Raw genomic sequence first — 15,695 nt, 5'->3', positions numbered from 1 at the left:
GACCACCCCCCCCCCATTAGAAGCCTTGGAAATCCATATTTTGTTTTTCAAATAAGACCAGAGCCTCTCCAAAAATCATTTCAGTGCCCCCCAACCACTGTCTGTTAAAGAATTCCCCATTTTCCTATTTGATTCTTGCAGCCAATGTCTTCCCTTTTATGACCAGTAGGTATTTCAAACCATGGATATAAAGTGACTTACATGTAGGTATTCAAACTATACTTTTGAGCAGTCTCTTTGTAATCCTTTTGGTCAATTTTTCTTCTCCAGCAAGTATAACCACCATATATGTTCCATATTATTTTTTGTGGTTATTTCTTTTTGGAGTACTTTACATGACATACTTTGGAGGTGTAGTACATGTACATGCACTTGTAGAGTGTACATGTAATACTTAGATACTTGTCTGTGACATTTACATCCTACAGGCATGAATGTGATGAGAGGTTGGGCTGTCGTCATAAAGAGGCGGGGCCCTTGGAATGCTTTTGAAGGGTAGTCACTCATCAGTCTACCTGACACCTGTCGGTCTAGTCCTGTGACCTTAAAATTATATTATAAGGTTATGGTGATATGTTTACTTTCAGTTTAGGCTTGTATACATACATGTATATAACCATGAACCTAATAGAATTAGGTTCATTTCACTTGAAGCTTTGTTTCTGTATCTTTGAAAACAAAACAACACAAAACAGTACCAAACAAAACAAAGCCACACGTAATAAAACATAACAAACAAAACAAAATAGAACAAAACAGAACAAAACAAAACAAAAGTGTGTCATCCAGGTCCTTTGTTAAACATCTTAAAAGTTTAGATTAAAGGGATAGTTGTGTTCTGTTACAGAGGGCACTACGCAAAATTTTTTTGTTTTGAATTTTGACAAAATCATCTTTGTTTGATCAAAATCGGTTCAGAGACGGCTGAAATATCCATAAAAATAATGATTTCTAATACTTGTGTACTCACCACAAATATTAGATAATTTGAACCAGCCGTTGAAAGCCGTTGAAAGCCGTTGAAGAAAAACAAAAAACGCCTTTTACGTTGTATTTCAGCCAATGCTGATGTTGGCTTTTTTGTGTTGGTTGTATTACGCACAATCAGCTGGCCCATGTATTGTTATTATTAATTTATTCATTAATTAACGGTCACCATATTTTTTAAAATGGAGCTGAATTGGTATGATTGTATTGGCTAAATTTCACACATTTTGGGGTCTAAAATTATCTTCTTAGCAATTTTAGGTCCTATAAGGGCACTACATGTAGAAATGTCATTGATAAGAATAAGAGCAATAACCATGCACTTTGAAGGCATTTGCGATCTGAAAACAGAAGTCAACTATCCCTTTAATTTATAAGAAAATATCAACCACCCCAATCCCATTTATCATACCCTGTTAAAAAAAAAGGAAATTTGTGCTACCCCTCCCCCTCCCCCTCCCCCCCCCCCCCAAATGCCAATTTCTCCATTTGAGTGCCAGCTGTATCACAAGACCAGTTCGTCTGTCTCCGGGCTGGTGATGGATATACTGAGACCTGTCTTCATCAGCTCGAGTTTGCCATATAACCCGCTATTTTCAGACTCAGGATATTATCCCGAAGCTCAAAATTGCATGTTCACCAGACCGATACGCTCATCACAAACTAGCTCGAAGGGGCGCAAATTAGCCCGCTATTTCCTAAATAGCTGGATATTTTGGAATCAAGACCAAGATATCTTGGGATATTTTCTTGACCAAATATCCCACTTATTGCAACTTCGGGCTGATGAAGAAGCAAATTAACTGGATAATTTGCGATCGGGATAGTTAAAAATAGCGGGTTATTTGGCAAACTTGAGCTGATGAGGACAGGCCTAATTAATGGGGATGTGTCCGTCTTCCTCATGCAGGAAACAATAAGGCTCCCTGTGGCTGGCGAGCCAATGCGGTGGGTGTATGAACCACCGCTGAACTAAAGAACCAAGAGTTCGGTCTCATGTCAGTGTCAGACGGAGCTCCGTCGTCATTTTGTCAAGACTAAGTGTCGTGTGGTGGTGGTGTGCCCGAACCTAGCGGAGTCGATCTCGTCGATTGCTTATTCTTTTTTTCTTTTTTTCTTGTAATACAGGTGTGTGGATTGAATGTAATTGGCAAGCCGGGTACAGGCATGTGACAGGTGAGTTAGTCTTACTTGTTGCTTTATGTTTATTCCTATCTGGGAAAATGGAATTAATTGATTCACAAGCTGGTTACAGCATTTGTTAGCAGTACGATTATTGAACCTGTTCCAAATTCACATAATTACTCATTCAATTAGTGCTTTACAGTAACTCAGTTAACACCTTTGTCGCCAGATTGCTAGAGTTTCAGCATAGTGTTTTTTTTACTTTTGGGCAGATAATCAATTGAATTTGAAGATACTTTTTTTAACTTCCTATTTTTGCCTACTGTAAGCTATAAAAGCTATTATACACTGTACTTGTATGACTATGAATGCAAAGATATTTGACAGGGAAAACCCCTCTTTAGTATTTCACAAAAGAGAGTTGAGATATTTCCATAGAATTTGAGATGTATTGTCATGATGCGTACTGTGTTCATAAAACCTTCTCACTATTGACACCAGAACTTCCAAGTCACAATACATACAGGCATGGATGTGTATTGTACAATGTACCTAAAAGGAGAACAAAATTTTGAGTGAGAACCAAAACATCTGCAAACAAAAGTTAGCAGATTAAACTGGATTCTGCCAGAAATTATTCTTTAGAATAAGGTAAGAACTTTCTTGTTGCACATTGTACATTGTTTGACATGATATTAATGGAGAAAGGGTAAAATATCTGTTGGTCCTGTTAGTAAATATGACTAGTTTATAGGATAAAAAAAGAATATAGAATCAGTTTTGGTAACATGATATTCATATATACTTGAATTTCTTTCTACTGTGTTTATAATCACTTATCATACGATATTTTGAATTGTTTCCTAGTTCTTCAAGTTGACAGAATTAAAAATAGTAATATGATATAATTCATCCTCATGTTACCCCAGACTCTGGCCAATTTTTTTCTTCTACTTTTGGTTTGTAAAAATGATATTTTCTTGCATCAATTTTCATGTATTGTAGTTTATTTTGCCAAAGCTACTCATGTACATGCTAGCAAAAACCCTTTTAAATCAAGCATTATAATGCTTAATTGCTCTCCACTTTTATGTCATTGTTTTTGCTGCCTGTGACAGAAATTAATTCTTTAGACTCAAATGATGGTTTATGTTCAGCTTCTTCATGAAAAATTTACAGTATTCTAGAAATTATGGAGGGAAATGTCATACACTTGATTTATTACCCTATAGGCGAGCAATATTTCTTCACTCGTGATTAGTTTTGTGCTACAATACATGCACTGGTATAGAACGTTTTCAGAGCTTCGTGGGAAGTTGCAAGACAACGACATGTGCCCGTAAACAAGACAAAAGACTAGAATTTAAAAAAATCCACTTTTGGAGTGTGGTTTCTATGAAACACTGGCCGATACACTGCCGTTTTTTTTAGTGTGTAAAGCCCACTCTGAAGCACCATTGAATTAGTCAGGTTTAAATGCTTCTCCTTACTTCCAGGCTGTCACAGACGCAGCAACAGGTTGCTCACGCACACTAACCACAAAAAACAAACAAAATGAGCAAACAATGATGGTTTTAATGGGTTTTAAAATTATATGGTAGTTTAAAAAAACAATGGTGTTTCAAATTGGGCATTATGTTCAAAAGAATGTTTAGCTCAAAGTAAATCTTTCTAAAATATTTCAAACAATAGTTGAGGCAGGCGTGTGCCTGATGCACTAATGTGTGCTCCTTTGTTCAAATTCTTCAAAAGCAGTGTTTTAAAATGCCAAGTACATGTACATTTTGTTAAACTACCTTGTCTTATTATACTTCAATTTTTATGTCATATTTTCATTGAGATCTTTCACTTTCCCTTTTAAATAGATGCTCGCCTCTTTGCCTCTTGAACAAGACTATCGGATATACTGGAGAAAGTGACAAGTGAAGCAGGGATCAAGAAACTGTTACTGGACCGCTCCTCTATTCATCTACAATGCACATGTAGATTGAGGCGGAAAACAGTTTAATAATGGACTTCTTGCTAATCGATCTGTGCTGATCTAAAACTTCCCTTGATCATCCTCTCTATAAAGGGAGATCCTTGGTTTTAGGAGGGGATTAGCGCCGTTGAACGCACTTTCTCTGATGACGTCCCTCGAAGGATATCACTGACATTAACAGGATCATCCTCGGAAATGCCTCCTCGTGTTCCAGTAGTCATTGGACGAGATTAACGGCTCAAAAGAGGCGAAAGCGATGCGTAGGAGAAAGAGCTACATAAAATCAACCAGCCAGTAGCACTGTAGTGACTAGTCTATCAAATGTTCTCAAATTATAACCAAGACACTATGGTGCTATATTCTATTAATCCATCTGCTCTTATCTGGCATGAGATCACTCACTCGTTAGAGGTGGATTTTTAATTAAAGGGAATTGTCTTTCACTGTTTTCCATGGATACCAGCTACTGTTTATTTCTTATCTGACGCACCATCAAAAGCAAGCGAGCTATATGTATAAAACATAAGGGTATTATGTTGCAATAGGTTGTGACTAGTCGCTGTGGATGATAAAGAACATCACTGGAGGAACTGATACTCTAGTTTGCACTTGACACCGCTCCATGCAAACATTAATCTCTTGACGATTGCGATACATTGTAGCTCCGGACGGACGACTGTCCATGTTCTTATTTTCAGATCACTCTCGTATTTCAGTATAAATCTCTATGTCTGTGTGGACTGTATCGCAGTCTTTATTTTGTGCTGCCAGTTGCAGAGGAGAATTTACAAGCTTTAGGAATATTCTCAATTTTTCTTTAACCCCTCTTTAAATATTCTGGTAAATGAGAGAAACATGCTTATTTCGTGAGAAGTGAAACAAACTAAACTTTGTCTCTATATTTGGATACATCTATGACCGAAGGAATTGTAGCAAAGGTGGCTGCATCCTGCTCAGTCTAATTCTTATCTCTTTACTAAGAACAAAGTAACATTCGGCTTGTTGGCAATTGTCGAAACTCTGCGCCAAATCACCAGGAGTTGCCACTATAACACCCTCTATCAAATTGAAAGTCTCGTTTTCTGGGACTGATTTAGAGTTTTAGACAAGAACACCGCAACATCACCAAGAGTTGCCAGTTGCCACTAACGACTTCTATCAAATTGAAGGTCTCATTTTTCTGGGACTGATTAAAAGTTTTAGACGAGGACATCACAATGGGAGTGATCAAAGGTTTCCATGTTCTATTTGCCAACAAGAAGGACGTCTTCACGGCTAAGGAGCACGTTGCCGGGGAAGTCGTCATCACGCTGGCTGAACCCATGAAAGTCAAGACTGTGGAGGTCACCTTACGGGGACATGCCAAGGTAAGTAAGAAAAAAAAGAAGTAATCAATCATTGCAATGTCTGTCAAAGCCCCTCAAAAGTGTTGGGAGCCCCAAAAATTTGATGGCAAAATTTCACTTAAAGTCTTAAATTGTATCATACATGTACTGTAAGGAGGATATCATTTAAGACATATTTTTGCAAGGATTTGCAAAACAAATTTGTTAGGTGAAAGAATACACAATTGAGGTTTTCTACGTACAACAGAAAACCCATGTTATGTGGTCTTTTATCAATATTTTGTCTTCAAACACATTTTCTGGGGGGAAGTCTTTGCAGAAGTGTGTCATAAATGACATCCTTTTTCACATTATAATTCAATTTAAGTGTAATTTTGCCGTTAAATTTTTGGTGAAATTGGGGCTCCCAACACTTTAGAGGGTCTTGAGGTCTGGTATTGGAATCGTGTTTTGAGAGAAAATTGCTAGGATTTATTCTGGATTGTTTATCCTAAAGTAGATTGGTTGTATGAACCAGTGAGATAAAAACAAACGCACAAAAACTTAAAGGGCATCATCTTCGATAAAAATCCACCCCTTTCCCTAAAAATCCACCCTTTCCCACCCCTCCCCACCCTCACAACATTACATTAAAACAACTGCTATGTCAGGAATCCTTTGGAGTGTTTGACGAGAGGATCTGTGTAATAATAGTAACTGGTTTATTATGAATTCAATCAAAACGAAGATACCTGTCTGAATTAATTCAAGTTGTCCCGTTATTTGCCACAGATGTGCCAAGGAAATCTTTTTCCAGCAGATCATTTGTTTTGACTGATATGGTATTACAAAATTTACAAAAGGAGGACGGGGTTGCTATTGTAAATAGTCAAACACCTTTAAACTGGTCACTTTATGAACACCTTTGCTTATCAAAAAGGGATGCATGGTCACCTGGCAATAAGGTCAGGTCATGATCATTGTTTTTCACTCCTTTATTCAGAGGTCAGGTCAGGCAGGACTGGTATTTCCTTCATAAACTCCTATAAACCACAGGAAGATATCAAAGAAGGCAATTTTTATCTTAACATCAGGAAAAGATAACCTAAAATATAAAATAAACTCGAAATGTTTTGATGCCTTTATTTTTTCCAGTAAATTTTGATGGTGAGAGACTGAGAGTCCTAGATGGCAGGATTTTGTTTGTATATGTGTACAAGAAATTGGGGACATACACAGTACATCTAGTTTCAGTTTCAGTTTATTGTTTTCCATATTTCACACGATACAAATATTACAATATAAAACAATTCTTTGTAAATTCTAATCACACAAGAAGAAAGTAGATACATGTTACAAATTAAGTTATTGATCAAGTCATTGACAGCTTTTAAAAGAAGACGTATATATTTGATAATGAAATATGATGAAACCTAATAAAAAGCAACGCTTGTAAAGAATAGGTTCCGTACAAAATATGATGAAGAAGATCATCAATTATTTGACATGGCACGATGAGAAAGATATTTATTAAAAAAAAGGTAAATGCAATGTATACATGTACATAGTATGTATATCGTAGGCCAGAGTTTTAAATACAGTGTACAAACAAAATTATTTCTTCAAAAAGTATGAGGAAAACATGAACAAATATGATATAAATAACTAGAAAACCTGAGACAAATGTTTTCAAAATGAATACAATCATTTACAACTACATCTAAGACCAGTTAACTTTGAGGTCAGTGGGCAGTATTCAATAGACAACAATTCATATGGTATGACCTAGTGTGGGTCTTCAAACAAAGACATCTATTTCAATTACTCTCAATTAGCAGTGCCATAAAATGCAAACCAAGATTCATAGAATTATAGTACCAGTTAGAATTTACAATACTGAGAAATTTCAAGCAATATTGTTTGTTTCTTTCATGTGACGAATGTTTTGGTTGAAGAGTGTTTTCTTAAAAATCATGAATGAAAATATCTCACACTGAAAAGGATATTGACCCTTGCCCTTCTAAGAAGCTGTAACGTTTTATAAAGATAAAGTGTTAATGCACTTTAAAAAAAAAAAAAAATTACCTCTTTTATGAGTTGTCTTCTGCAAAGAGGCCTTAATGCATTGTACTTTGATTTTTCGATGAAGTTCAGAGATCGTCATGGAGAAAATAAACCTGCAGATTTGAGATGCCTGAGGTTGTGCTACACGTAATTTTGACTCAATTACTTAAAATTCATGGTATTGCAGTGTGAACAATTTAATTTTTTTGGAGGGGGGGGGGGGGCAGGGATAAATTACGTACATCTACATGTAATCATGTAATGTAATTCTTTAAATGTCCCATTAACCCAACAACAACAATTCATAATGCATTATTCTTAGAATGTACTGTCATGAAAATTTCAAATTGATATACTGTACACCTGATAACCCTACTGTGCCTGTCAGATCTACAATGTAGGTGATGTATTCTACCAATATATCGCTTTAAAGGGGCACGTCTCCCCCAGTGTAGTTATCGGAACAAGCCATCTGCGTAAGAGCCGTATTCTGTTGGTGTCAATAGGCTGCTATAGCACCGTCCGCCAGCGCGTACGTATTTTGAGCGCCCTCTGGAATACGAGGAACATGCCCCTTTAATACTTCCTGCATGTTGCTGTGAGCTTCTTTTTTTAGTATCTGCTGAGGGAATGTGTCAAGATATCAATATGGGATTATAATTACTTCCTTCTATCTGTATAAAGGTGAGATATGAGGACATTGAGAATGAACACGACGTGGTTGGAATATGATCGACTTTATCAGATGCAATTTGAGAGAAAGAAACTGGTCATCTATTTTAGAGAGGGACAGAGAGAGAGAGAGAGAGAGAGAGATACACGGAAGATAAACACATTTTCAGAATAGAAAGACAGAGAGAGAGAGAAAGAGAGAGATACAGAGAGATGAAGATAAGGTGAAAAAGACATCAAAAGAAAGATAGAGAGGTGACGAACTCACTGGAGACAAGAGAAAGTAGACATTTATGAAATGAAAGCTAGAGTATTCAGGAAGAAATATTGTTAAACGTTAGCAAAATTACATGTAGTTTCTTTTCCAGTCCAAAATTATATTTTTGTTGTTGCCAAGCCCCAAAGCTTGAAGTTTTTTGTTTGTGTTAAAACAAAAGTGTCACTGACATTGGTTCCCTGTTCACTGTCACTTTGCAATACTGGTATCGATGACATAGCATTTTGTCTGCTTTAGAATGTCCATGAGAAAGAAATAATACAAACTTCCCATGCTAACAATCCGTGATCAAATTATCTACAGCTGTCTCTGATGTTCCCTTCCATGTGTGTGAAAATCCAATATATACACTCCAATCATGAAATTGCTTTCAAATTGGATTGGGATGTATTTTGTTATTAGTCTTAAGGCTCCGACTGTCATAGTATGGGTCCCTGAAAGGAAGCGCCGCTTTAGCAGAATGTCTGGGAGAAGGAAATTGGCCGGGCTATTTCGGAGTGTTGAGACGGGAACGCGAGTTGTCTGGCCTCGTAACTAAATTTAAATCTCCTGTTTATGGACCAAATACTGTTGCCATGGTAATAGCACGGCAGTCAGACAAGCACACTGTGCAAACTACATACACTTTATATCAACTAAATTATTCTTACACTTACCAAGTTTTGTAATTTGTTAAGTATGTGAAAAATGGATTTGTCCTGATTTATGTTTCTTGAGAATGTGATGTATTAAAGCTTACATCTCAAAGTATTCATTGAAGGCCCTAATTCAACCAGTTCACCGTTTATTCTTGAGATAAGAAGAAAAAAGAAGAACAAAATTACAAGGGTTATGAATAATTTAGTTAACTGTAAGAACCAGAATTGTGAGACCTACAGTATAATGGCTCACGAAGATGGCTGTTCTGAGATTTTACGATTATTAACTAGAATTTAATAACTTATAAATATGTTGGTTTCAAAAGGTACCATAAATCATTGTTTCTCAGTGATAATGGTGCATTCGTTGTGTACTCCATGTAAATTAATACAGTACATATTTCCTCGAACAGTATGGCATGTGATTGTCGGTGGTGATAGATGTTTACATTTAGCATGGCTAGGCCGTAAGGCGCTTCCCAGCTATTAACCTTAATCAAGAGACGACATTGAAAAGACACCATCCATGTCGTGGCTGTTGACAGGGAGAGATACATGTAGATAAATGTACCAAGGAATACCTTGGATTTTTCAAACGGAGGGGGGGTAGGGGCATAAACCGGCATAAGGGTATAGGTCTATCATCTGTTAGGGGCCAGGGGGCTGTTTTTTGAAACCGTCCTAAGTCTAACTGCTTGGACATAGCATTGGAACATGTCTTATAGAATTAACACGCGTTTCTATGGGATGTCCACGAACTAAGTCTTATGACGGTTTCGAGAAACTGGCCTCTGAAGGGCATTGTTAGGCTTAACTGGCTTTGAACCAACAATTTATGATGTTGAAATTTATTGACAGTAAAGGAATAAAGAAATAGAAGTACCCAGTATAAGAAAAAAAAACTCATACCCCCCCCCCCCCCAAAAAAAAAGGGCGGTGTATGAGCATAATAAGCATCTTAATCATAAACTCTGAAACCTGATTTAGCATCCACTGGGTGGTTCTCTCCTTACACAGGGGTTGTGTTAAGTTGTGTTAAAAAAAAATTACACAACGAATATGCAGTGTAAACTGTAAAGTTGTGTAATTTTGTTTTACACAACCACAACCCCTGTGTAAAGAGTGAACCACCCAATGTTGTGTAAATCGTTACACAACGAATTTGCAGTGCACCTGAAAAGAAAGACCACCTGTCTGTATAGACCACCATTTCTGTTTTCAATCAATAGTATTTGTCATACTAAAGGAACCGTGTACCTAAACACCACCTGCCCATAAATACTATTTTTCTTGTCTCCCTTGAGTGGTCCTCATTTACAGGTTTCATTGTTTTAAAGCCAAATCAAGGACTTACACAATGCATAAATTGACATTATTTTTGTCTTGTTTCGGGTGTCTGTAGACTAGAGATAAAAAAAGGGGAAAAAAGAAAACAACATCACCAACAACTGCCTTTGTCATAGTACATTGCACTCTCTGATAGCAACGCTTCATCTTTACTTCAAGGATACAATGTAGCAGTGCCCAGGAGCTATTGCAATGATTTAACAGGATTGGTGCTTATCAAAGTTAGAGCTGTCAGATTCAATTTGATTGCATGGCATGTGACGTCTTCATTACGCATTATGCCTGGCAGTGATACACTTGGGGGTACCATGTGAATGCGTGACTAATTTCAAGCCCGGTTTCCATACTTTATAGCCTACAATGTTACAATGTAGATTTCTGCATTGATAGCAGATGCTGAGTAGATATGAGATCTTGACTTGTAGCCAAGTTCGCATATAGGCCTAATATCCTTTATTTTTTGGACATAAACATGGATTGGATTTTTTGACAGAGTCATCCAACTGAGCTGCACATCCTACATGTCTACCCCCTTCCCCATTCCGACGAAGGAAATTCATTGTAATGATTGTATAGGAATACTCGTACTGGTATCACTAAATTTTGTCTAATCTGAGTCAGACTGTGGTTAAATGTTGCTTAAAGCAAGGCTCGCCACTAAAATGCACCCGGGAAACATGGGTGCCACTGCCCAAAATCTAGGTCCAGACCCCAAATACTTACAATTTTTTGTTTACATACGGATCCTGCATGAAGACTCTAAACAGGCAAATCTACACCCCCTTAAAAAAATGTGAGTATCTAGCCCTGTATAAAGTGAAACAGTGTACAGCAAAATGAAGGTTTCAGCCTTGTTTTTTTTAATGGAATATTGATTTTTAAAAAAATTGATATTGATATAGTTATCAATATCATAGTAACCTAAACTTAAATCAATTACCGGTACTTTAACTTAAAATTCAATTACTTTTCCTTAAAATTCAATTACTTTTTCAATATCAGTTGAAAACCGGAATTTTTGCCCAGTTCCTGTAACTTCCCTTCTACTGAAGATAGCCCATCTCGCACCTGTTTTACATGCTAGCTCAAAAGTTACAAAACCTATTTTATCTTGGGGTTGACCCATATCACATACAGGACACTGGCCAGTCTCTGTATTAACATCATGCTTCCTTCCTGCATGTTGGTTCGTACGAAGCTTGAAAACGATGTATTGCAGGTCTTTTTTGTGCAGGTGCACAAACAAACCTGTAAATTTACAAAGGATGTCATATCCTTATTTGTCTAGCAAATTATTTCAATTGGCCCACGCATGTTTTTGCATAGCTTTGGATGTCTAGATCATTTATTTTTCAAGATTGAATGATTTTCAGTTTCGAAAGTGTGTGTAAGAAAAAAAAATATTTGTAAAGAGCAACAATTGATGGGTTTAGAAGATGAACCTGAAGAGAGTGATTAAGAGATAGAGAGAGGGAGAGGGAGAGGGGAGGGAGAGGGAGAGGGGAGGGAGAGAGAGAGAGAGATAGGAGGGGATGGGCGGGCGTTTCAATTGCCCCAACTTCTGTTGCATTACGTCAGAATGCCTTAATTCACATTCTATAATATTACTTACAGAGTTAATAACTTAATGCCTTCTTGGCTCTGAACCTAGACGATCGGTTTGTTATGATAAATCGTTGAGATGGTCCAACATTCACAGGCAGTCTGCACTGGTCTGAACCAATTCTTCTTTTTTTCTTCATCCTCTGCAGGTGACAAAGAGCGGAAATCTGTTGAAACCAGGAGAGCAGGATAAGACCAAGCTAGGCCAGGCTGTCAACGAATACTTGAACACGAAGCTTCAACTTACAGGTAAGAGCAACAGAACACATTAGGCCTGTCCTCATCAGCTCGAGATTGCCAAATAGCCCGCTATTTCTGATTTGGGAAATAAGCCTGAAGTTACAAATTGGGTCTTCGTCAGCTCGTGACTCAACCTCGAAACTCGAAACTCAAGCTCAAGATATTTTGCTAAGCGTTCGCGCATAGTGCGAGTCTTCGGGCTGGTGAAGACGCACCGGACATACATGTATATCCGGATATTTTGCCAAATAGCGGGATAATTTGCAAACTAGCCCACTAATTGCAACTACGGGCTGATAAAGACGCAAATTAACTGGCTATTTCGCAATCAGTAAAATGGCGGGTTATTTGGTAAACTTGAGCTGATGAAAACAGGTCTATAGTCTTGCAAGCGAGATCCAGACAGGAGTTAACTGGTATTTCATTGAAATGGAAGACACGGAGCAGGGGAAAGTTTGAAGAAAATCCAATGAAAACAAAGTTATTAGATCACATTGCACATAATTTTGCAGTCGTCAAATTACAACTGACAAATTTATAACTTGCTTTTTATTTTTTAGGATTTTATTCAAACGTTCACTCATCTGTATTTTCCTGGTTTCTGGTAGTTTTGCACTGGACTTAACTTTGAATAACTAGATTATTCTAGGATTTAATCAGGAAATAAAACAGGGAAGGAAATAGTAAGAGCCATACTACTTCAAATATTCTTTGATCGATATGCACTTGATGTCTTTGATATGTATATGAACTATAAAGAAACCAGAGAAATACAAGAGTAAGCCGTGAATATTGTAATCACGAGTAGAGTAACGTTCTCATGCAGGCCTATTTAAAACTGAGGGACCTTAAAAACCTTTTTGATGCTTATTCTAAAATTTTAGATCCCACACAAATCACAATATCTCTGAGAGGCGAAAAACAAAGTTTTCAAATTGTCAGGTGCCTTTTTGGTCAAATTAAAAGGGGGCTCCGCACAGAAAAGCGTACTCGGGGTATACGTGTGCTCAGAATATCTTGTGATACTATTTTGGTTTCAAAAAGATATGGAGTTGCCAATGTGTTAAGTGGTTTTCAAAAGCAATAAAGTAGAACTTTCTTAGTTTTTATTAAATTTTCTCAAGCATCTTTTCAATTTCTTTGGTGTTTCTGATTCTTTCATAGAAAGATGACACATTTTATTAGTTGGATTTCTCGAGGAGATAGATATATTGATATATAACTGAATAAAAATATCCATTATGATTCATCCTAATATCCTTAATATTACAAGCATTGTTCATTTTACAGAATTTAATTGAACATAAAGACCAGTACTTGTAAACCTCAAACTCTAAATTTAGCAATTGAAATCCAGGACCAGAAATGGACTCGATATATCTGTCACTCGGACTAAAGAGTATGAAAGTGCAGCTAAAATGTCATAGCCTGAAAAAATTCTTATCAAGTTTTGTTATCAAAGAGTGGGATTTTAGTCAGAGTATTTCTTCTCATAGAGATCATTTATATCAAAAGTGCATTAGCTGTGTCCACTGCATCATGTGTGCGTACGTGTGCGTGCTTAACCAGTTGGATGAATGTATTGTTAAGGCAGGGATCATATACTATATCCCTACTTGGCCCTCGCAAAATTGTGAGTCACATTGTAAACGAGGACAAAATAAACTTGGGCGTGGGAAAACCCTCTATTGCAGACAATAGATAGAGAAAACTTACTTTGAGAAGAGAGGCAGAGGGAGACGGGACAGGGGCACATTTAACAAGGGGGGGGGGGGGGGGGGAGAGAGAGAGAGAGAGAGAGAGACAGACAGACAGAAAGACAGGCAGATAGAGAGGGAGAGAGAGACAGAGACAGAGAGACTGGAGAGATAGGGGGAGGGCAAAAAAATGGGTAGGGATATATTATTGAGACAGGCAAGATAGTGATAAAAAAAAGCTAGAGAGAAAGAGAGAGAGAGACAGAGAGAGACAGAGAGACAGAGACAGACCCACAGAAAGAGAATGTATTACAATTCAGGATTTCATAAAGACAGAAACAGATACAAATTGGACACTAAGATTAAAGGCAGACATAATCATTTGACAGAGTTCAAAACAATATACTTCATCATTGAGAAGAAATCTTAGTCATCGGACAGCTTTTAAAACCAATTACACAAGAACAAAGATTAAATGACTCTCATTAACTGATCAATTACTCAAACCAAGTCTTGCTAAGCTCAGCCAACTTCATTTGATATAGGAAAATCTGTGAGGATTATATCATTCAACGTCTTGTCTCGCTCATTGCGAGAGGCTTAGAAAAGCTGTGCCAACTACAAGTACATGTAACCAGATCATGGGAATACTCTCCTGAGTCATTCATCAGTAATTACTCAATAATCTTGACGACTACTTGAACTTTTCTGATAATGCAACTGGAAGAAAATATCAACATATATATAATTAAGAGTAGATTAGATGCTGCTTATAAGTATTGGCTTGTATGGTGATGTAGATATACTGCATGTACCTCCCCCCTTTCTCACAATGTACATAAGCCTACTGTATAGTCCCGTCTTCACTATCTCGAGATTGCCAAATATCCAGCTATTTGAACTATCCCGATCGCAAACTATCCAGCTAATTATCCCAAGATATCTCGGTCTAGTTTGCAAAATATCCCACTATTTCCGAACTAGCGGGATAGTTTGCGACCGTCTTCATTAGACCGAAGTACAGAGTCAAATATCCCGATCCCATCATGCACCGCTGAGCGGTATGGATCGCATGTGCGCGCGCTAGTACAACTAGTTAACACGGAAAACCGGAAATCGTTGTGCACGATGGGATCGGGATATTTGACTACGAACTTCGGTCTAATGAAGACGGTCGCAAACTATCCCGCTAGTTCGGAAATAGTGGGATATTTTGCAAACTAGACCGAGATATCTTGGGATATTATCCCGACCAACTATCCAGCTAATTTGCTACTTCGTTCTAATGAAGCCGCAAATTGATGGATAGTTTGCGATCGGGATAGTTCAAATAGCTGGATATTTGGCAATCTCGAGATAGTGCAGACACGCCTTATAAGAGTAGATTAGTCGTAAGTTCAACTCTGATAAAGACATTGCCACATGGGAAATTTGATTATTGGGATGGTCCGGGATGAGGGTTTCAGATTGGGACCACTTTTTATTATTGACCAATATTGTAAGACAAATGCATCAGTATGTCATGCAGGCAATAGTGTCAAAAAAGTCTGGCCATTTTGCTCATTTAAAGGTGGGTATTTTACCCATATTGACTTGCTGTATTTTCAATTGCGACATCTTTCAGTAAAGGCATACATTGAGCGTAAATATGAGGTACTGTAGTGTTGGTAGAATACTCTGCCTTTAAAAGCGCCCATCATCATTGTATGATAATGGATGCAGGGGAGATGGGGGGGGGGG

General features: G+C 37.5%; 1 protein-coding gene across 2 annotated transcripts in view; it reads left to right on the top strand.

The window, feature by feature from the left end:
- The window catches only part of LOC100893521 (thioredoxin-interacting protein-like), a 30,001-nt gene that overhangs the window by 3,811 nt on the left and 10,495 nt on the right, over window positions 1–15,695 (top strand). The window contains exons 2-4 of one of the 2 annotated variants that reach the window (XM_030976711.1): window positions 2,116–2,163; window positions 3,978–5,460; window positions 12,168–12,267. In XM_030976711.1, coding sequence (XP_030832571.1) covers window positions 5,311–5,460; window positions 12,168–12,267 — 250 coding nt within the window. In that variant the 5' untranslated portion in view covers window positions 2,116–2,163; window positions 3,978–5,310. Of the gene's footprint in view, window positions 1–2,026; window positions 2,164–3,977; window positions 5,461–12,167; window positions 12,268–15,695 lie in introns of those variants that run through there. The other variant, XM_030976712.1, reaches the window with a different exon arrangement.

Source organism: Strongylocentrotus purpuratus, unplaced genomic scaffold (genome assembly GCF_000002235.5).
Source record: "Strongylocentrotus purpuratus isolate Spur 01 unplaced genomic scaffold, Spur_5.0 spur5_scaffold_9, whole genome shotgun sequence".
Lineage (NCBI taxonomy): Eukaryota > Metazoa > Echinodermata > Echinoidea > Camarodonta > Strongylocentrotidae > Strongylocentrotus > Strongylocentrotus purpuratus.
This window is presented reverse-complemented; position numbering and strand designations above follow the sequence as displayed.